Source organism: Lepisosteus oculatus, chromosome 11, assembly GCF_040954835.1.
Source record: "Lepisosteus oculatus isolate fLepOcu1 chromosome 11, fLepOcu1.hap2, whole genome shotgun sequence".
NCBI lineage: Eukaryota > Metazoa > Chordata > Actinopteri > Semionotiformes > Lepisosteidae > Lepisosteus > Lepisosteus oculatus.
Window position 1 is genome coordinate 28,511,295 of NC_090706.1, and position 22,583 is coordinate 28,533,877.

At 43.1% G+C, this 22,583-nt stretch overlaps 2 protein-coding genes across 4 annotated transcripts in view; one reads left to right on the plus strand and one right to left on the minus strand.

Moving 5' to 3' along the window:
* Window positions 1-1,494: 1,494 nt before the first annotated feature.
* On the plus strand, window positions 1,495-13,111 carry LOC102697809 (EF-hand calcium-binding domain-containing protein 9). Of its 3 annotated transcripts, none has more exons than XM_015349292.2 (4): window positions 1,495-1,706; window positions 9,881-10,029; window positions 10,743-10,919; window positions 12,855-13,111. In XM_015349292.2, the coding sequence occupies exons 2-4, from the start codon at window positions 9,937-9,939 to the stop codon at window positions 13,008-13,010; spliced, it is 426 nt and encodes a 141-aa protein (XP_015204778.2). In that variant the 5' UTR covers window positions 1,495-1,706; window positions 9,881-9,936; the 3' UTR covers window positions 13,011-13,111. The 3 variants fall into 3 exon arrangements, with proteins under 3 accessions (XP_015204778.2, XP_006631789.2, XP_015204779.2); XM_006631726.3 differs by lacking the exon at window positions 1,495-1,706 and adding an exon at window positions 8,486-8,648; XM_015349293.2 differs by lacking the exon at window positions 1,495-1,706 and adding an exon at window positions 8,660-8,733.
* Window positions 13,112-15,384: 2,273 nt separating this feature from the next.
* Window positions 15,385-22,583, minus strand: part of ubtd2 (ubiquitin domain containing 2) — a 40,196-nt gene continuing 32,997 nt past the window's right edge. The window contains exon 3 of the mRNA XM_006631694.3: window positions 15,385-21,994. Within this exon, the coding sequence (XP_006631757.1) occupies window positions 21,597-21,994 (398 nt within the window). The 3' untranslated portion in view covers window positions 15,385-21,596. The remainder of the gene's footprint in view (window positions 21,995-22,583) is intronic.

Sequence of the window (22,583 nt, forward strand, 5' to 3'; positions counted from 1 at the left end):
AAATATTCAAACATCCATCTGTGATCTAACTGCTTCTTCCAATTCAGGGTCGCAGGGGAGCTGATGCCTAACCCAGGAAGCACCGAACACAAGGACACAAGGCAGGATAATCCCTGGACAAGAGGACAGTCCAGCACACGGTACGCACAGACACATGCAGTCATGCATCAGGACCAGTTTTCCGAGATGCCAGTTAACCCACCAGCATGGCTGTGGATTGTGGGAGGAAACCAGAGCACCTGGAGGAAACTCATGCAAACATGGGGATACAACAACTCCAACAACAACAACAACAACAACAACAACAACAACAATATCATTGATACACTGGGTAGTAGAAATATTTAAACATATTTCTTAAAACCTTTTCAGATAGGTAATTCACACTTGAACAAAGTAACAGTCGGTTAAAGGTTTCAGAACAAGTAAATTTGAAATAACAAAAGGAATGAGGACATTGGGTCTATCTAACATAGTTAGTCGATAATAATAAGATTATTCCATGTAATTTTATGTGACTCTTATGTTTTGTGTTTTTTCCTTCTGTGGGAGAAGCCAAAGACAAATTTCCCCAGCAGTGGACGATACAGTATCTATCTTAATCGGTTTGATTAATAACCAGTGTGTTGTTGCTGTACCCTCTCTTGGGGATCCACAACTCGAATTTGCTATGAGTTGAATGATTGATAATGTTTATTATTCGCACACACATACAGTAGGTACACCAATGAGTTCTCTCCCAGGGAGTGTTCCACTCAGCGACGTGTGACGTCGTCTCTTCCGCTTACGCCCAGGCTCTTTCCGTAAGGCGAGCTCGCGCACACCTTTGCGGGACACCTGAGACCGGCGCGCGGTTCGCCCGTTCTTCCACTGACGTCATCTCTGGTAATACCAAAGGGACTGGAGCTTCCGAGCTGGTCCAGCCGGCGGAAGTGGGGATCTGGACAATGTGTACTTTCTAACTGGAGAGATGCAGAGTATTGGAATGCAGGAAAGAGGAAATTATATTCTATTCAAAACGATTGACGCTTGCTCTTAAAAATTCCATGCCATGCCGTTTAAAAGTGCTCCTTAGGAAATCTGTATGTAAAGCGCTATCTGATTGCCCCAGAGCAATTTCCTTGTAACTGTGCCTTGACAAGCATGTTTTTCCACTGTTGCATTCAGTATTGGAAGGAAAACAACGTGTGCTTCCAACATATAGTCCATAAAACCATCGCAAGACCGAAGTGTTAAAATATAAAACGATACAGAGCTGTAATCGATGGCGCAGGCAGGGATTAACAGAATTTGACGCACGCAACAAATACTACAGCTGCTAAGCATCATCATCGTCGACGTGCTAGGTTTAAAGGATTCGTCAATACAAGAGTAAAATTCAAGACGTGTGAAACAATACAACACATTCGAGTCTAAAATCCATGTAACGGGGTTTTATTAATAGTGACGTGGCTTGAACTCTGCAGCTTTAAGTTTCCTAGAAAGAGTCTGTGTTCCCTTTTTCACCGGGAACGACGGCCTTCATGAACCGTCACATCTCAGTGTTTGGTTTCTCGTTAGAAAAATAAGGATGTAGCAGGCGGTACAGTCCCTATAAATTATTTCATCCCCGCGCCGAGGTACTTTCAGAGCGAGATCCGCAGTTCCTGAAACGTCGAAGATTCAATTTTCTGAATTGTCCATCAAGAAACCTTCATCTGCCAAAGGTAACGCCTCATTATTTAGAACTTCCCTGTTTCTGCCTGGAGTGAAATAAATCGTAGGAAGCGAGGCTTAAATGTCGTTGTTTTTTTTTTTGCGTGTGCAGCATCGGTGTTTATAGGGGGAAAAAACAAACTAACGAGCCTGTTTCTTAAATGCCCGCGATGCCATTCTGAGTAACGCCGAAAAACCTAGAGAGTGCGAGAGGACTCATCATCTGGTGATACTTCAGAAAAGAAGCTAAAAAGTCCTTATATTTCCAGTTCCCCAGTTTGAATTTTTACAACTGGTTGTGAAAGAGAAACCCTATTATTAAACTCCCTCGGTATTCTCGCTGTATGCGGACTGCCGTTGTTAATTCAACGTGTGCGAGTGGCGACGGAGGGGCATGGGACAACTGACAAGGCAGGACAGCCGAAATCCCCTGGCGTCTCCAGTCACCTTTGTCCCCAACACATGGCGTAATGAGAGTGGTGCAGGGAAGGCCAAGGGAGCACTTGACGCCCTTATGAAATCTTATCGCGGTACAAGGTTTCCCTTGGTTTTCCTGTGCTTGCACAAGGCGTGTGGCTTCGTCACGGCTCCCCGTGTCCACACTTGAATCGTGAATCGTGAATCGTGCTGTAATGGCATCTCCCCCTGAACTGTACCGTGGGTGTGCTGCACCGCCTCTGTACCCCCGTTTTATCATGGAGAGCGCTTAGAAATGAGCTGGTTCTCCGAATGATGTCGCTGGGAGTCTTTTTTTTTTAACACCGCTGGGAGTCTGTTCAATACAGCACTAGGCTCAAGAACTAGCGAGCTACAGAACTTTTATGTGCTTGGCATCCAGGCAGTCAGTCAGACTCAGACTCGGCTGTCAGTAATTCGCGGTCACTCCTGACTCCATTTCCTCTCCTAAAACGCTATAATACTGTACGCGATCCCCGTCCCTCCCTAATATTCATCTTTTTACTCCTCGCCTCCACCTCATCTCTGGTTCCTACTCCCCCCAGGTCACCCCTTACTCTGCAGGGGGTCCCAGCCTCCTTGTCCCCTGGCTAGGAGGTCAGCCCTCACCCAAGGGGGCTAAGCAAAATTGTGACTAAACCATTCCATAATCCTTTCAGTCTGGGTCTTTTTAAAGTCACAGGCTGTTGAATGGAGCATAGCTTAGTGTGCTGAGTAAGTTACAGAAGTGCCTTTGCCCATCTGAGATTTAGAGAGTGTAAAAACCTGCCAAGTGTCCACTGAACAAAACAGAAATCCACTCCACCCGGAGAAAAATATGTTTTTTGTTAACATTAAACTTGCTTTTCCCTATGTGATTATCTTTACGCAAAGGGTTGTGGGAGTATGGAACAAGCTAGCCAGCCAATTCCCCAACTCCTTTCAAGAAAAGGTTGGATGAAATTCTCATCTCAATTAGCTCCTCTAAATTTAAACCAAGAACAGGAGGGACGTCTTTATGCTAAGGGTTGTGGGAGTGTGGAACAAGCTACTCAACCATGTGGCTGAAGCAGAAACCAGGGTTTCATCTGACTGCTCCAGTTTCCTCCCCCAGTCTGGGGACAAACTGGCAGGTTAATTGGCTGCTGGAAAACTTGTCCCTGGAGTGAATGTGTGGGTGTTTGTATCTATGTGTCTGCCATGTGATGGACTGGCGTCCCCTCCAGGGTGTATCCTGCCTTGTGCCTGTTGCTTGGTGGGATGGGATTGAGCTCCCTTCTGCCTCCCTGTTTTTGATAAAGTGGTTAGAAAATAGCTGGGATGGAAGTGTAGACGCATTTAGGCTGTGGACAGAAGGATTACTGGTACTCCCATTTCAACAAAGTCACAGTGCTTGTTGACAAGCTCTAGAGAAGGCAGCACCATATGACCTGATGTAATCATTGTGTCATCTTTTCAAAAATGTCCCGTCGGCTTTTTTACTTGATGACAGTCTGGAGAGGAACTTGGAGCTGAAACTTTTGAGAAGAGGATGTAGGTACAAGATGAGAGTAAATGTCATCAGGTGAAAAGCAGATGATACTGTGGTTTCCACCAGAGAACCAGTGAGGTCTTGTTTGGGAACATGCTCCATTGGAAGTCGATCACAGCCTGAAAGAAGAGAGTGAACAGTGAAGTTTTTGTTTTATTTTGGATACAAAATATCTTGGAACTGCGTGTGTCTTTGGCTGGGGTGGGGGTATAACAGTGTAGTTTGGTGATGCTTTTGTATATCCTACAAAAAATGTTTTTTCTCATAGGTGAGCCATAGTTACAGTGAACAACACCAGATGTAGAATCAAAAAGTGCTGCCAAGTCACACTGAAAGCATGATGCTGTTGTGGACAATCCTGCCTCAGATGGGCAATTTTGAGAAAAAGCAAAGCAAATTTCACTTTGTGAAAATTGCACATGTTGGATTTTCCTTGTTCAGTTCTCTGTTTTTCCAAGATTATTGTTCGATTTATAGATCTATCGCAGTCATCTATTGTGAAACCACTCTCTGGGTCAAAATAGTTGACTGTGTACAGGTGACAGTTCTGTTGTTGATCCTAAAAAACCTTCTTCTCAGAGGGTTTAAAATAATAATAATAATAATAATAATAATAATAATAATAATAATAATAATAATAATAATAAATAGATAGATAGATAGATACTTTATTGATCCCGTGAGGGAAATTGCAGTTCAACAGCAGCTTAACACACACAACACAGACACAGTGTAACGAATTATATAATAATAGTACAATACATACAATACAATACAAGAGTTACTCACAGTCCGGACAAACAAGAACAAACTAGAACAGAACAGTACACAGAAAAATCGTATCACACATATGAATATAAATATAGATGTAAATATAGATATAAATATAAATGTATTGCACAGGTCCCTGGCATATATTGCACAAAAAAAAAGAAAAAGAAAGAGAACAGATGTAGCAGTAGATGTGTAGATGCGTTCAGTCCAGAAACAGGTCACTGTCGCTGTTGCCTCTGCCAAGACGCAAGGTGGATGCGTTGTACAGTCTTATGGCAGACGGCAAGAATGACCTCCTGTAGCGCTCCCTGTCGCACCGTGGATGAATCAGTCTTTTGCTGAACGTGCTCTTCATTCCTGCAAGCCTGTCATAGAGGGGATGGGAGAAGTTGTCCATGATGGCCTCTAGTTTGGACATCATTCTCCTCTTAGCCACTACCTCCAAGGGGTCCAGGTCAGACCCAATGACAGAGCTTGCTCTCCTGATGAGCTTGTTCAGCCTTTTAGAATCCACTGCTCTAATCCCAGAGCCCTATATTAATATCATGAATATATTAATAATAATATATTAATAATAATAATAATAATAATAATAATAATAATAATAATAATAATAATTCTTTACACTTACATAGCACTTTTCTGGACACTCCACTCACAGTGATTTGCAGGTAATGGGGATCCCCTCCACCACCAGTGTATCAGTGTGTCAGCCCATCTGGATGAGGTGACAGCAGCCATAGTGCACCAGTACACTCCCCACACACCAGCTCTCAGTGGGGAGGAGAACAGAGTGATGAAGCCAGTTCAGAGATGGGGATTATTAGGAGGCCATGATTGGTTAAGACAAATGGGAAATTTGGGCAGGATGCTGGGGTTACACCCCTACTCTTTTCAAGAAACACCCTGGGATTTTAATTGACCACAGAGAATCAGGACCTCAGGTTTATGTCTCATCCGAAGGACAGCGCCTTTTTACAGTACAGTGTCCCCGTCACTACTGGGTCGTTAGGACCCACAGAGACTGCAGGGTGAGCGCTCCGTACTGGCCCCACTAACACCTCTTTCAGCAGCAACCTTAGCTTTCCCAGGAGGTCTCCCATCCAGGTACTGGATTTGGCTGGAAATCCGGTGTATACCATTAACACTCAACTGGAAATAAGCAGTTAAATATTGATCACAGAAAAAAACAGCTTCTTTAAGGAAGGATAGTTAAAAGAGAACTAGCTTTACACTTCCAAATAGTACATAATTCAGGTACAAAGTACAAATTAATAGTACAAATAATTTATAATCTTTGGTACAAATTTAAGGTTGTAGACTAACAATCTATTAGTCTATCACTCTGTTTCAGTATAGTTTTCATATCTCTCTCACTTCATCCTCTGTGTAAGTGTGGGATATTTTGCGGAATGAGTGTATTATGTTCTGTATGAGGCTTGGGTTTTGTGGTTTCTGATTGGGTCATACAGTTGACAGGATGGACAGATACGATACCAGAAACGTTTTACTTTTTAATGTGCAGGTTTCCTCTAGGGGGTTTCTTATCCTTTCCTTTGGAGGTTTTAAACTGATCATGTCAGGAATATGGCGCGATGTGGCAGTGGCTGACTTTTCGCTTTCCTGTGTTGAATTTACTTTACTAATCTGCCTCAGATTATAAATGGGGCTCAGTTGTGGTTCTTGCTATTAATCGTATATATTCGTGGAACCTCATTCTAACTAAACCCTTAGGCCCATTTCTTAAAAATAAGAATTGATTTATGTGAAAGCAGCTCTTGGCCAACATTACGTTATGACTGTATTTGACTACAATTCGGAATCTGAATGTGTTGTGAAGGTTACTCATCGATAATTGGATATGTCTGGCAGACAGGTAGCCATTTCACAATGTTCTGTGTGAGGCACACTTACAGTATCTGCTCTTGTCACTGGTCTGGTCTGTTGGTGAATGTCCTGTATGTATCTCACTCGGATTAACCCTAAAGTGTGAAACAGCTGTCTATGCCTGATAACTTTGGGTGTGTATACATGCAGCTAATCAATATTCACATTCCATTCCATTCATTTTCTCTTTGTAATTAAGACAATAGATTGTCTTGGGGCACAATAATTAGCATTGCTGCTTTTCCTCTCTGGGACCCTTGGTTCATTTCTGGAACTGGGGTGCTGCCTGTGTGGAGTTTGTATGTTCTGCCTATGTTCATATGGACTGGTTTCCTCCCACAGTCCAGAGACCTACTGGTAGGTTACATAGCCTCTGGGAAGACTGGCCCTGAAGTGCAGGTCTGTGTTCATTCTTCCTGTCCAGGGTGTACCCTGCTTTTTACTGCTTGCTTGCCAGGATAGGCTCCGGCTCCCCTACAACCCTGATCTTGTTTCCTAAGTGGTTGGGAAATGGATAGATGTACAGTATAACTGAGAAATGTTAGATACAGTATAATTTTAAAAAGATAGTCATTTTAGTTTGAACCTTTTAATACTAATCACCACCACCATCATCGTCATCATCATCATCATCATCATCATCGTAGCCTTCGGAGTTTATCTGCCTGGGTATGTGAACTATCTCTGAAAAAGTTATTTTTCTCATAGTTGTGGTTTTTAATCAGTATCCCATTGCTTTAGAGGTTCTGTAAGCTATAAGACAACAGTCATTTTGGGGTCTTTATTTTTCCATATGAGTGTATGAAAAAAGAACCGATCCCTGTGGACAGCAGGCTGAAATATTCGACACCTGACAGTAACCTGTTTTTCCCTTTTCCTTTCGCTATCTCCTGCCTACTGAGACAGCGGGTGAAGTCCAGTCGCCGATGTTACTGTACCAGCTCAACGTTAACGCCTGACAAGGCACGCTAACCATTCTATCGGCACAATAAACTCACTGTTTTGAGCAACGGCACATTACCATCAACAAAAATAACAGCAAATATTTTACTCTTTCATATTTAACTTAAGGGACAAAAATCATTTTGTTCCTGAGCCAGTCGGTCCCCTTCAGAGATAAAATACAGCACCCAGAGCCGGTATCAGAATGAAATTAATCAATCTGGCAACTCCCTACAGAGCAAACCTTCTTCTGTACCTCTGCTAAGAGGAGAATCGCCACAGGATGTGTGTGGTATTTACCACGCTGTGCCAATTACCAGACCCATCCTAATAAAAGACTGTTCAAATGACGTTTGATAGGATAGAAAGGACTTTTCCTCCACCGTGAGACGTTTAAAATGCAATGCGTATAAACACTAACGTAAGTCTTCTACTTCGTTTGAGTTCAATTAGAAGTTCATTTGACTTCAAGAGGAACATAATTAGAGAAGAGCTCATTTTCACTTCCGGTCAAGCGAAGCAGGCTTTTCCACTTCAAAAAAGTCTTTCATGACGACTTCTGTAGAATCTTTTAAAACAGTGCCTCGTTCGTTAAAAAAAAACCCCAACATTTACACTTCTACCTAAGCCACATTAAAAAGAGCTTCGCAGGTGTAAATACATTGAGCGGATCGGCCACATTGCTGCTGCCCTCTACTGGACGTGGATATCAATGCATCCTCACCCCGTCTCTTCACTTTCTGAAACCCTTTATGTGCTTAGACTGCCTCTACCCCCAGCCATCAATTTTTTTCTGGTGAGAGTCGTGACACCCTCCGCAGCCTGTCACCAAATGACACGACACAGGAAAGATTCTCTCACAGCCCCAATTTCGAACAGCGCATCAAACCTAAACAAAACCTCTTTGGAAAGTGAGAAGAAATTGGAACATGCAGACTCCACCTAGAAGACTCACCAGCCCGAAATCAAACCCAGCACCCAAGAAATATGAGGCATCAGTGGTAACTATCACATCTCTGTCTTGTAATGCAGTGTAATTGAATGGATGTTAATAATGAAAAAATCTATCCCAACACGCTGTATTGAATTTGATCATCACAACCGTGTTGGGGACAACAAAGTTTTTGCACGGAACTAAGTGACATCAGGTGACACCAACATTCTGAGACAGACTGATTCCATTATGATGTCACTGCAGACATTAGAGCCGTGTGTTGGACGTCCTGTGCTATCATTTGGAAGATCAAGATGAAGCTGAAAGCTGGAGTGGTTCTTCACTATCTGAACTTGGACACGACGTATTGTCTGTTATCATTAAGAAATACCAAGATATTGGTGGAGTATTTTCGGCTCCTGGATGTCCACAACAAGAACACTCTGAACGGTACCGAGAATCTTGACGTTTTCCGTGAATGTGTGTTGGGACTGCTTTTGACTGCTGAATGAGTCAGAGAGAGCGTTAATAAAAGGTACTAGAGGAGCTCGGACTTCAGTGTGCTATGCAAAAGTTTGAAAAAGTGTTGCTGTTGTACATAAAGAAGTTTAGTTGGTAGCTTTCCTTCCTTAGTAAGACAGAGACTTAAAAATGGCAAATGGTGTTAGAAATTGTATTAACAGAGTAACATACTAATGAGGAATGCAAATGCAACTGTGCATGATTTTCTTTAGCTGCCCACTGGCACACACCATTCACCATAGTGCGATTTGCATTTTAAATAGTAAACAGTTTTAGAAATTGAGGAGTCTTGTTCTACGGGATAATAAAACACTGAGCACAGGTCATCTGCTAAATGATGCCAGGTGTTCAGTTTCTCAAGAATGAGTTGATTAAGAATCTGCATAAATGGCCATTTAAAAAGAAGACAGTAATTAATACAGGAACAGTGAAAGACATAGCCAGGCCCCAGTGTGACTAATGAAGATTACCAAGGTGCTATCAGCATGTTTGAAGGCAGCCTGTCTGTGCGATAAATTGCGCAGAGAATGAAATGATCACCCTTTTGTTTCGGTGATGTCCTGGAAAGCAGAGGGTCACCATACCAACCCAGAACAGTCAATCTGTGTGACCCACCTATGTTTTCTTCTTAATTTTGGTCAGACTGCAGCAATAGAAACTCCAGGAAGTAACAAACAATAGATCAGCAGAAGGACTGTAGATGATGGATCTTCATACTCTAAGGACATTCAGGAGTAAAATATTGGCACTTGAGAGATTCAATCCCTGTGTTTTTTCAGCCATACATTTATCTGAGCTGACAGAAGCAAGAGAGGTTGACTTTTTTTATTTACAGCTGAATGCTGTTTTTCCCTGGACAAATCTGAAGAAAGACAATGGGTGTGGAGACGTTGTGGGGACAGTGTTATGCTGACGTGTGTAAACCAACCTCTGAGGGGGAGGGGGAGGTGTGATTATGTGGTGAAAAACCGTGTGAAAAACACAAGAAAACCTATGGTAGTAGTTGAGGGGAAACCCCTAAAGTCCCCCAGCCAACGTTTTTTCTGTTCCTGGGGAACCAATCCTTAAATGTTGTTGCAGAAGAGCAATGCGAGACCGCAGAGTGCTAGGATTACAATGGCATAACTTCAAGACAAGACTGTCTTCTTCTCCCCTCGCAGATGTCCAGTTTTACCACTTTCTCAGACATGTGACCGATCTGAGAAAGAAGGACATCATGCTGATATTCGACATGCTTGACTGGAACGCCTCTGGAGAGATTGGTTTCGAAGAGTTCTACTTGCTCGTCTGTATCCTGCTGTCCAATGAGGTACACAGGCCACCTTTTGGAAAAAATGGCTGAAAGGATTTAAGGGGATTATCCTGGGAATTCCAATCCAGTGGGTTTCCTGGGTCACCTTTCTAAGTAATGGGGAACTAATTTGAGGAGAGATTTAAACCTCTTTGATTCAGTGAGGAATGGGTATCTCTAACCCCTCAGGCTGTTGACTCTCTTAATGACTTCCTTGAAAAAAGTACCTGTTTAGCGCATCACAATTCAAATGCAAAACTAAAAGCTTTTATAGGAAGCACACACACACACAAAAGAGGAACTCACTGCAGCACAAAACAAATCATATCTTCTGCATCAAGCAAACTGCTGTCTAATCACAGTCCCTTAACTGTTGCCATAGTACTTTGAGTGCAGCACTAAGCCGTTGGTTACAAAATGTCTAAACCCATCCGTTACTAAGACAGGCATGAGCTCAAATGTGCGAAACAAAGATCAAGAGAAAACAGTCAAAAGACCAACAAAACACATGAATCTGTAAGCTGCAGGCTTTGATAAATTGCTGATTTTAGGGGCAGTTTTGGATGGCGATAGCGTGATCATTAGAGGATCAGAGGTGTCATGCCTCTATTTGTAAAACTCCAGAGAGGAAACGTGTGGATGTTGTGCGTCGTTGCCTTGCGCGTTCATGTTGCATCTGTCCCGTCTGCTGCTCTTCTCCCCCGGCCTGGCTGGTGCCCCCACGGCCCCAGAACCACGTGGAGAAGCAGTTCATCTCGCGGCACTCCCGGCCCGTGTTTGAGCTCATCGACATGGACGGGGGGCGCACCATCAGCCCCGGCGAGTTCCAGGCCTCGGGCTTCCTCTTCAACCTCGGGGGCCACGCCCTCAACCGGATCTTCTACGACTTCGACGTCTCCGGGGACGAGGTAGGGCCGGAGGGGGGGTTGGAGCGGGGGTTCTGGGGCCTCTTAGCATGGCGGCGGGGGGCCAGCACTCTTTCGCAGTACCGTCTCGTTAAACCCGAGCTCCGAACTCCCGAATCGAGCTTGAGATGTGGTCTCGAGCTGCCGATGATCGAAAGCGAGCGGAAAAAAAAATCAAATCAGATTGCTGCTCCTGAGGAATGAGGGGCTTCATCACTCCACAAAGTAGGACTGGTATGCACAGGTATGTATGCACATAGCCTCTTCCTGGGATGATTTGTATGATTAAGGTGAGGTTCAGCTGATCTCTCAATAGCAGAAAAATCTGGAGCATTCTCTTTGACAAGGTGGTGCACGTTAGCAGTGTTATTAAAGAGACAAAAATGCAACACAGGATAGTTTCAGGGATGTTATCCGAATGCACTGTGGCTGAAATAAAAGATAAATCACTGTTGAATTTACATATAAAATTGTGCCTTTCGTTTTTAGCAATCCCAAACTCTCTTGGATTAGCCCTCTATTATTACTAGCTACAGTACTGCGTTTTTCAGGCAGTGTCCTCTTTTGTCTGTGTGACAGTGCTGCTTTTCATGAAAAATGATTCCAGAAGAATGATTAGTGCTTTAGTCCTCTGCAGCTCACACAAGAGTGGGTTGACTAATTGCTCTTCCACGAATGTGTTGAGTCAATATAACAGAGTAGGTTAAAGTGTCTGCTCAAGTTTGCCATCTCGGTTAATTAAAGAGAAAGATCCGATTTTTCCCTTTTTTCAAAAAAGGGGAAATTTGTGTTCACACTTCCACCTGCCAGCAGCTAGACTTGTCTGCTATGTCTGCGCAGCTCTTTTACAGTGTCACTGTTCCTCTCCTGACTCCAGATTCACTCAGCAATGGAGAAAGATAGAGCATGAAAGTTCACAACCTGACGTGCAGAAATGCCATCTGATGGCAGCTTTTCATGATCTGCTGATTCATGTCACATCTGGGGCCCAGATCACAAACTTAACCACAGAGTTCCTTCCTGCTGCAAATTTGAGAAAGCTGTAGATGCTGACATATTCACACTGCATGAGATGGAAAGTCACATGCCTATAAAGCCTGACTTATAATCAGGGTGTCATGAGGTAGGTTAAAAGTCAAGTTGTTCCTCACACCTGACCCTTAACACTTTGCTCAAAGTGAGACATATATCAACAGTTCTAACCAGCGAAGTTGAAAATCGGTTCTGACTGGTCATGACTTTTAGATTCAAGTTGCAGACCATCAGGAGAGACACCCCCACTGTTAAATTCTCCCCTTCTTTCTGGCTTAGAATGTCTGCCAGATGTCAACCAGGTGGGTGCTGCACGTCAGTGGTGGAGGAACATGCTGGGATCCTTCGGGATTAAAATCAAAAGTGCAAACCTAGGTTAATAATATCAAGAGGGACCAGGACTGGGGACTCCTGCTGCAGACACCCTGACCCTCCAGGACTGGGGACCCCTGCTGCAGACACCCCGATTCTCCTGGTCGGGGGACCCCTGCTGCAGACACACTGATCCTCCAGGACCAGGACTGGGGACCCCTGCTGCAGACACTCTGACCCTCCAGGACTGGGGGCCCCTGCTGCAGACACCCTGACCCTCCAGGACTGGGGACCCCTGCTGCAGACACCCTGACCCTCCTGGTCGGGGGACCCCTGCTGTAGACACACTGATCCTGCAGGACCAGGACTGGGGGACCCCTGGGTTAAACTGTCAAACCCTGTAGGTGTGGAAGTAGTAGATGCTGTTAAACACTCTCTATCATCTGTTTTCTTTAATGGGACAGGGTGCTGGCTTTGACTGAGGAGATCCCGGGACAAGTAAAAGGCAAATGGCAGCCCAATGACAGGGAGATGGGGGGAAAATACTGGCAGAAAACCAAAGAGAGAAAACCATATTCCATCTTCTCGTCCCAGAACCTGAACTACAAGGAGTTCAAGATGTTTGCCATGGCGTGCATCGACATGCAGGAGGAGACGCGTGAGAAGGAGAGGAGGAAGCTGAAGGAGATGAGGAGAACGCTGAGGACCCTGAAGATCCAGCCCCAGGACCCCAGCACCAGCCCAGAATGAGATAGCAGCCAGAGGCCTCTCCTGGCACAGACAGCAGGCAGCACCACTCCCTTCAGTCAAGCCAGAGATTTACATGAATAAATACTAATATTTGTACCCTCCCTCGAACATGACATATCTTGAACAGTCATAAATATAGATCTACATACTGTGCATATATAAAGGACTTTAGGTTAATTCATTCCTTGCATTAATATTGTGCTTTACTTACAATAGGGGACTTACTTCACCCTCCCATGAAATGCAGCACCATTCTGCACCTGCAGCCCCATGACACACAGATCAGGGGAGGAGAGAGAAACTGTACAAGACCAGAGTGGGGTTCAGTCCTCCTGCAGCCCCACGACACACAGATCAGGGGAGGAGAGAGAAACTGTACAAGACCAGAGTGGGCTTCAGTCCTCCTGCAGCCCCACGACACACAGATCAGGGGAGGAGAGAGAAACTGTACAAGACCAGAGTGGGGTTCAGCCAGGACACTAGTATGAACAACTTTGGGATCTATTAGGACTTTGCATGTTATTGTATATCATACATAAGGTACAAAATATTCACAGATGGCCAATATATTTAGAATTTACATAGTTCTAGGGCTCTATTTGGTTGAAAGAGGCAGACTACTAAGATAATAAGCTCCGACCTCACATGGCAAAGAGTCAGGACAGCAGTCAATGGCACACTCTGATGCACTGCCCAGGTGGTTGTTGTTTTTCGTGGTGCATAAACCAAGCATGTTCTTATTTTTGGACTTACAGGAGCTGTATGTCCAAGTGGGCAAAAAAGACGGATTCTAATAATTACCCTGACTGGAACTCCACCCCCCCCCCGCACTGTGGGAATTACCTGCAGCTTTGGGGTTTCCTCAGCAATAAATCGAGCCTCCCTGCTCCTGCCTGAAGGATTCGTCTCTGCGGAAGTTAAGGAACTGGTTTGGCGAGTACCGAGGAGAGCAGTTTTTGCTCACATAATGTCCCAAATGTGCCTGGAAGAGCTAAGCCGTGAAGAACTATTTATAGCCAAATTCTACTACCTCTTCAATTTCCCTTGACAGCTGAGAATCTCTCCAAGTGCTTGGTATATTTTTAAAATGAGTTCTAGTTCCTCATTTGGCTGTTACAGGTCCTCACAGCTGTGTTTTGCAGGAAATCCCCAGAAGGTATATTCTGTGCTTCAATCTGTGTGTGTGTGTGGTGGACTTTGATTTCTCCAAACAAGGCCTCCATGACCTTTAGAATAAACACTTCTGCTTTCCTCTCCCTGAACTTTGAAGTCTGGGATGTTTTGAACTTGGTCTCGGTAACCTTTAATCCACAGACCCTCTCCTGTCTCCGGAATTTTCTTAAATGATCACTTTTCCACATAATTAATTTCTTTTTTCTTTAAATATTTTTTTATGTTTTCTGAGTTATGGGGAAAGAACTAGACCAAGCACAGTACACATGAATAACTACTTCCTTTCAAGTGCTTTGGGAACTATCAATGTAGTTTTGGAGTATTCATCTTTTACACTGAATGCAAGTTGCTTTCAGATTAAAGTATCATCTTAAAAAAGGTTGATAACAACAATAAAATATTATTAATACTGAATCAGCCTAATTATTCAGTTTTTAATTGAAAAATCCAGTTCTCAGGGTCTGGTTCATGGACAATCTGGGCAGTTGTAAAATCTCTCAATATCCTTGCACATGGAGACTTCCTGCTGAAAAAGAGTGTCTTGCATTTTGGTGTGTTGAAATTTTAATATAATCCACATCTAAGTGTGTCAGGTGCAACTCTGCCCCCACCCCCCTCAACTCTGGGATTCAATCATGTAGTCTCAGAGCTGCTCCCCCTGTGTTGGAGCCACAGAGCACTTCTGCCCACTACACCAAAGGGCCAGGACTCATGCCAATTAAGTTTTCAGCATTATACAGCTCTAATGGCACAATCACAAATCCACTCACCTTCTGGCACAGGGTCAGTGCCAGATGAGCCCCCCACTAAACTCCTCTCTCTGTCGCAAAAGCTTCAGCAACTGATAGGTGTCAGTCAATGGTATTCATGAAACTAAGCCCCACCCCCCAGTGTTCAATCATTGCTGAATTCAATCATGTGAATTCTGCTACGCCAAGGGCCAGGCCTCCTGCTGCAGGAGAATTCAATGCTATCCAGGTTCCAGAGTGGTGATGTCACCTTCTGGAAGAGACTCAGGCCCAAATGCAATCTGGACTAAGCTTCATTTACACCCCTTGAAGCTACACAAACAGAAAATGCATCCAGCAACAAAGAATGGAGAAAGAAAGGGCCAAGCCTACATAAATGAAAGCAAATAACACTTACACTGCCACCTCTGTGAAGACTCTTTACATTTAAATAAGTCATTCAAGTCTTAAAATAAGCACTTATAAAGTTTTATTTAATTTTTGGACATTTTCTTAAAGATTACAAAAAGACACAAGCGCACAAAGTCTAACTAGAGAAAAAAAATAAGTATAAACATCAAAAAGGTCCTAGAATCATTTATTTCATTTAAAAGCTGCAGTCCAACAGATGACTCCAAAACCTCAAGTCCACGGCAAACAAAGTTAAAAAAAAAACAACACAAAAAAATTTAGCTTAAACCACCAGAAAGGCACATTTTGGTCAGGGAATAAATAAAAGAAAAGATTTAAGCTTCTTGGTTTAGTGCCAACAATATGAAAAACATGACTTAAAATAAGGGATGCATTGTGAATGTCCTTTGATAGATCACTGTGCTATTCACAGGTATCATTCGGTTATTCTGACATGTCATTTCAGATTGGTCCTGAAACAGAACGGCTTGACCTTGGATTCACTTTGTCCCTTACTGAGAGGAGACCAGCAGATGAACAAATCCCCTGGAGAAGAAAAAACTGGACCTGAAAATACACAGCAAAGCTCAGATCTACCAGCTGAAATCACCTCCCTGACTGGACTTCTAGCACTGTAAAACGCAAAGCAATTTCAGATAATACTTTAAAGGACCAAGGCCCAGACCTTGAACTACAAAAACCGAATAGCCCTCAAGCACATCTCTGAGACTTATCCCCATGATAATCCATTAAGAAGCCTAAGAAGACTAATGCAGTCTCTTTAACCCATCGCTTAATCTCTGCCGTTCTAAATATTTAATTACCCGCACAACCTCAAAATCATGCAGCGGTTCAGTAGTTACATTCGTTTCGCATAAAGCGAGTGGCTCCGATTTTGTTGTGAAGTTTTGAAACGGTTATCAAAGCAACAGACATCATTGATCATAGAGAAATAACCATATATTGCTACATTTATTTTTATTAGGGAATATTTTCATTTGGGTGAAACTGAAAGTGCTATGCTGTTACTAATATTTTTTTTAAAAATCATTAGCAAGTTTTATTGTTGCTGACACTACTGACATTCTCAAAGGCCCTTATTATTACCAGTTTTAAATTATGCTATTATCTATCATTCATGCCCAGTTACCTAATGGACTAATAACAGTGCTTAATTAGGAACTGTGTTCTAAAAACCTAAGTGAACTCTTTACCTTATAGAAACTCTTCTTTAAATGTGCAAGAGACTAGCATTATATACATTGTCGGAGTCTCATGTAGTGGAACAAACAGCTGTCTAAACAAGTACAGAAAATGGAGGAGAAATTCTCCCCTTTCGGATGGCAGGAGGAGGAAGATTACAGGGCAAAAGGAAAGGCTGAGCTGGTGTTGTTTGAGTTTGGATCACCACAGTCATGTGTCCTTGTGTTTTCCAGATCTAAAGTTTCAAAAGGCCAAGTTTTGATTATTTCAAGGTCCAGGTTGTCCTGTGCTTGTAATTGCTGGAGGTTTATAGTATGTTTCACTTATACATGAAACTTTGCCAGACATTTTAAAGTTAATTCACCATCTTCAACTGTGCTTCCCAACTTCCTTTCTTCCACAGACAGAAGAAGGGCCTGTTGTTTGTCCTTCTTTCTCTGACCAATTGGCCAACAAGTGTTGGGTCACCTTCAGTGTTCCTCACAACTGTATACACACAGCCACTCTCGGCAGCCAGATTAATCACGGACCAAGCGACCTGATCCACTCTCTTGTTAGCATATCAAGATGGCTTCGAATTCAAAATGATGGGTTCACCAATTGCAGTGGAATTTCTCTGATATTGAGAGAACGTAAAGTGAAAAAGTTAAATAATGAATGGAAAAAGTCTCTCAAAGAATTCCGACCTGGGATATAGAAAATACACGATCAACAGGGGGTGTTTAAAAAGTTATACAGCAGCAAGATGATCTCCTCTCCACCTCAATTTAAAACGTGCTTCAAAAAAAAAAACACAGGCATATACAATATGACGTCCGATAATACAGTGGCACTTCAGAATATGATGTAACTAACTCCACAATCCCATGACTGACACAAGTTTTTGTGAAGCTCGATTGTGAATTCAGTAACAAAAATCTCTTTACAGGAATACAAACATTCTAGAGGTCTGCCTTGTACCAAGATGAACACCACATGAGAATAACTGATTTCAAAGCCATCTGTTCTTGAGCAGTGAGGAACTGTGACCTATTCATGTTGTCTGCAGTTAGCTCAGAGTCTCAAGGAGCAGTGTCCTGAAACAACAGTTTGATTTAACATAATCTGGTCAGGTAAGAGAGAAGTCATCTGGCTGATCGATAAAATACTCATCTTAGGAGAAGGTCAAAGAGCTGACATGTACATTTTGTTAAGGTTGTGGACCCAGAAACCCAGGTCAGCCTCACGCACAGCAATCCTGAGAATGCAAGAGCCAGAAGCCCCCATATTCATGCTAAATCCAGGGAAAAAAATGTTTGAAACAAATTTGAAACATTTGCCAGGGCAGTGTTAAAAATACTCAAAGATTCTCAATAGTCTTGGTGTTTCCTCAACCTGAAAAGGAAAAGCAACGCTGGTATTGCAGAAGGAAAACCTTTTAAAAGGGTTACAAGTAACTTAAGAGTTTCACAGACTTTGCACAAAGATCCCTGGCTTCAAGTCACCTGATGACTGTCCACGGCATTTTTATTTGAAAATCAATCATCTGTTCAAGGCATATGCACAAGACAAATGTTTTGATTTTTTAATAATAAAGTACTACCACACAAACAAAAAAAGCTGACATATTATTGCCCATGACCAAATTGCCCTAATACAGAAATATGTCAATGTAAATCAAATATATCCCCTTGAAATGAATTAAATGGAACAAAAATAAAAAGAAGAATATTTGCAGCTTTAGTGTAAAATATGTGCAGCTCATATTTTTTGTAAACTGATGTTTTTTTTTCAGAAAAGCTTTTCAATGGCTGCTCTACGATTCAAGTGCAATTAGGGCTGTCTTTTTTAAAGTTGCAGGTGTGAATGCAAGTCAGTGTGCCTGTCTGCAGTCCTTGGGGACTTGCAGAAAAAAGGAAAACAAATTTAACTTTGGGATTTCTCTCGCAGGGCAGCATGGTGAGCATTGCTGACTTGCAGAGCTGGGACCCTGGGCTAAATTCTGGACCTGGGGTCCTATCTAGGTGGAGTCTGCATGTTCTTCCTGTGTTCACAAGGGTTTTCTCCAAGTGCTCCAGTTTAGCCCCACAGTCCAAAGACATACCAGTAAGGTAAACTGGCTTCTGGGAAAATTATCCCTGGTGGGAGTGTGTGTGTGCGCGTGTCTGTGTCTATATGTGCCAGGTTTCTCGTCCAGGGTGTAACCTGCCTTGTGCCTGTTGCTTCCTGGGATAGGCTCGGGCTCCCCAGTTGTCTAACTGTACACGACAAAGTAGTTAGAAAATGGATGTATTTCTCTTACAGACATTTTTCTTAAACACTGCTTTGCTGGTCACCGCATGTGCTCCGTGCATGTAGCTCATAGGTTATGGTGTGACACTGCACTTTTGATGTTGATCACAGAGCCTGGCCTGAAACAAGCAGGAAGCCACATTAAAACACACAGAGGCAAAAGGAAAGAAAATAAATCAACTACATTTTGACACTCCGATTAAAAGCTAGGCCCTTTGGGGGAGCTGTACAAAACTACAGCAACCTGACACAAAAGATGCAGGACTGCGGCGTGCCTTGTGCCTACCTCATATTCACTGGGGCCACTGGGTGACAGCTGAAAAGGACTCATAGATTGCTACATGTTACTGAAACAACAGCTCTGCGTTCCACAGAGCACCCTAAATCACAATCCGAGCTCCGTACACCTGTGTGCCAAAAATGAAGATCAGCAGCAGTGTCTAAACTATCGACGCAGAAAGGCACACAATGTGTATCCTCAGGTTTTAGACATTCAGCTCTAGGCAGCATATGGCTTCTGAGACTCCCCCAACCCAAACATGGATGAACTCACAACATCAGCTCACCCACCAGTCACCAATGCACCAACCCAGGATTGTGCGCAGTGACGGCTTTTGGCAGCCAGAGCTTCATCTGGAAAGTTGCAATTGTCAGGTGGGGCAGAAGTTGAGATTTAATTCCTGCTGAAAACCGCAGGCATGTGGCGGTGCTCTGCTGCAGGGGTGCCCACACATCTGCTGCTTTTCTTTCCAGCCCAGCTCTGAGTTACACATATCGAACCCCTTGACTGACTTAATAACAGGATTGATTTGCTCTGTTTGACAGCCATTAAGCATGTGGGAGGTTGCCTTTTAACTACTGCATCTCTTAACTAACATACAATTTCCAACATTTGAGTATAAAAAGACATGCAAATGCTCCAATCAAGCAAGGCATTAAAGGCTTCAATGGAGCAGTTAAACTCAGATGGACACACCTGCTGGTTTTTGCTCCAGCTGATCACCTAATTAAATAATTTAACCCTCGATAGATCATTTTTCAAATAGTTTTTAGTTCCTAAACATGTAAGACTGTGCCTTCTAACTATTGCATTTAAATAATTTAAGATCTCCTGCCTTTGTCTAGAAAAGAGAAGAACTTGCAAAAAATGTGTGGGCGTCCAGGATCAGGATTGGACACCCATGATTTTAATCAACCCCACCTACAGGACAGGTCCCTTTAAAACAAGTATTACAGTCACAGTGCATTAGGGAAAAGACTGAATTGGTTCATTTACACCTTAATTGGGCTGATTAGTAGGCTAATGATTTAGAGAAAAGCAGAATCCGTAACATTCAGACGCCAACATAATAAAATGCAATTGGCTGTTGGATCACGACGCAGAAAAAGCCTCCTGTAGCTTGTTTTGGAGTTCTGCACGATTGTATGAGTGCACCAAGACTTTGAATAAAAACGGTCTGCATTACCCACTCCACCTGAACCTTTGTGTTTTAATTAAAAGCACAAGACGGAATCGTCTCCCTGGAGGCCCATGACTGGAGACTCTGGTTAAATTGTGTGCTAAGGTTTTTTTCTGCGCATAATCTACAGGAATTTCAATTCTTCTTTCCGGAGATTCTGCACAAACCTAACCAAGTGCAGAATGTACCATCTCAACAGGCATAAAGGAAATGGAGATACGAGACTGTTCATAAAAGTGGCCATTTGTGTTTGAATGGAAAGATCTGCTGTGAGCACGCACAGATTAGCCAAACAAATAATAAAGTCTTTTAAACCAAAATGCCATAAACAATTTTTATTGGTGGAAGAGGAATGAAAGTACACTTCTCTGCTAGTGAAATCAGAAGATCTAAAAAAGCATCTGTCAGGGCCTGGATAAAATTACTCAAAATAATATTTAGAGTGCAGAAATTGTATTGGCTGGGATGGTGGCCGTGTTCTAATCCCATAATGAAGGTGCAGTTATTTTCGATGTGAATAACTAGTTTTTCTGTAATACTATTTTTTTTTCTCAAAGAAAAGGGAATTTCAGAATTGCTCCTATTTCACCTATTTCACTGAAACGTTCACCTGGGATGAGATAGCCCACCAGTTTATTCTTTGTGAACTTCTAAGGAGTTGCATAAAATAATTATATTTCGGCCTGTGTCTCTTGTTAGTTTTGTGGAAATATAGAGATACAAATCCTCTGGCTTGTGATTGTTTTGTTTTTGTTGTGCGTCGTAAACATTATATGCGTTAGAAAATAGGCAGGCATGAAAAACTTGACTTGATGACTCAGTAATAAACATAAAACAGTGGCTTCTGGATAAATATGTCTGTTTTAGCGCCTTTAAACAAACCCATAACCCCAGCACTGAATACTACAGAATCAGCAGCCAAAGAGCTGTGGGAGAAAAAATTAAGGCAGTGAAAACCTCTTTTCCCCCCGGAGGATCTTATCTGTTCATCTGACGATTTTGTTTTTCTGTGATTCATATTTTTGGTTGCTCGTTTTTCTTAAAAGAAAAGGAAAACGACAAGACTTTAAAAGCCAACAGTGAAAAACCGAAAACAAAAGGCCGCGACGACGACAAAACCGCCTGCGGCATTTCCAGGCGGCCATCCTGTCGGCTCCGACGTCATCGCGCTGCGACGCCACCTGCCGGCGAGCCTCTTCGTCGCAGCCGGCTCGTCGGCCGCGACCTCTCGTTCCGAATGTTGGAACGGGAGCAGAAGTTTAAAAGGGAGAAAAACAGAAAAGAAAAACAAAATACAAAAGCCAGAAAAGCACAGATACTTATTAGTATAAAGTTTTTTTTTAGTTCTCCACAGGTGTGGGATTTTGCAGCGGTTGACTGACAATGACCTGCACTACGTAATCCTTGGGAATCTTTAGTTCTTCAAGTTTCATTTTGTCCGTCAGCGGCCGGCCGGAGAAGAACCAGCGCTGGCTGGCCGGGGCGACGCTCTCTTCTGCATGGAGCCGCCTCTTCATGTGGTGCACCGTGTCCGTGCTCCGCACCGTCAGCCTCAGGTCCTTGCCCGTGGAGAGCCGCAACCGCAGCTGACACTCGTGCCCGGAATTGGGCGGCGGGTCCGGCACGTCCAGGATCTCCAAGTCGCTCTTCTCCTCGATCATGTTGACGGGCGGCGCCAGGCAGTAGACGGGGAGCTGGTATCTGTTGCCAAGCTCATCGTAGCACTCGGTCAGGGCGCCTGGCAAAGAGAACAAATGGGAGTTAAAAAAAAAAACGCATCAAAAACTGAAACGTTAGATTTTTAACTTCCCGAACGACTGCCCCCAATGAGCAAGCCTGAAAATGTATCCTTTCGTCGCCAGGCAAAAAAAAATACAAGTCATTTTTAAATTAAAACAACACTAAGAAAAACGGGTGGATTTTTTTTTTACTCATTCCAGACGTTTTGGAATCAGTAGGAGGATCTCCCAAGTGCAACGCTCATAGTCCAGCCAAAGGTCAAGACAGTAAAAACCACGACCTCCCTGCCGTCTCGCTCAGATCCAGGCCTTTACAGTTTTAAATAAGTGAATCAATTTTTCAGATACCTCTTTTCTCCCCACCCCACACAAATTTAATGAATCCATTAATTGAAACCATAAATCTGTTGGGGTTACACCCTTGAAAAGTGAAACTGAAGGGCGCTGTCTTGTAGTGAAAGAAGAGGAGCAGATGAGAAAGGCGATTTGGGGAAAAGAGGGTAGCCAGTATCAAAGCTCTATGAATTGGCTTTCCTAAAAGAAAACAACACTGTGTAAAAAAAAAAACAGCAATACAGGTGCAAGTGG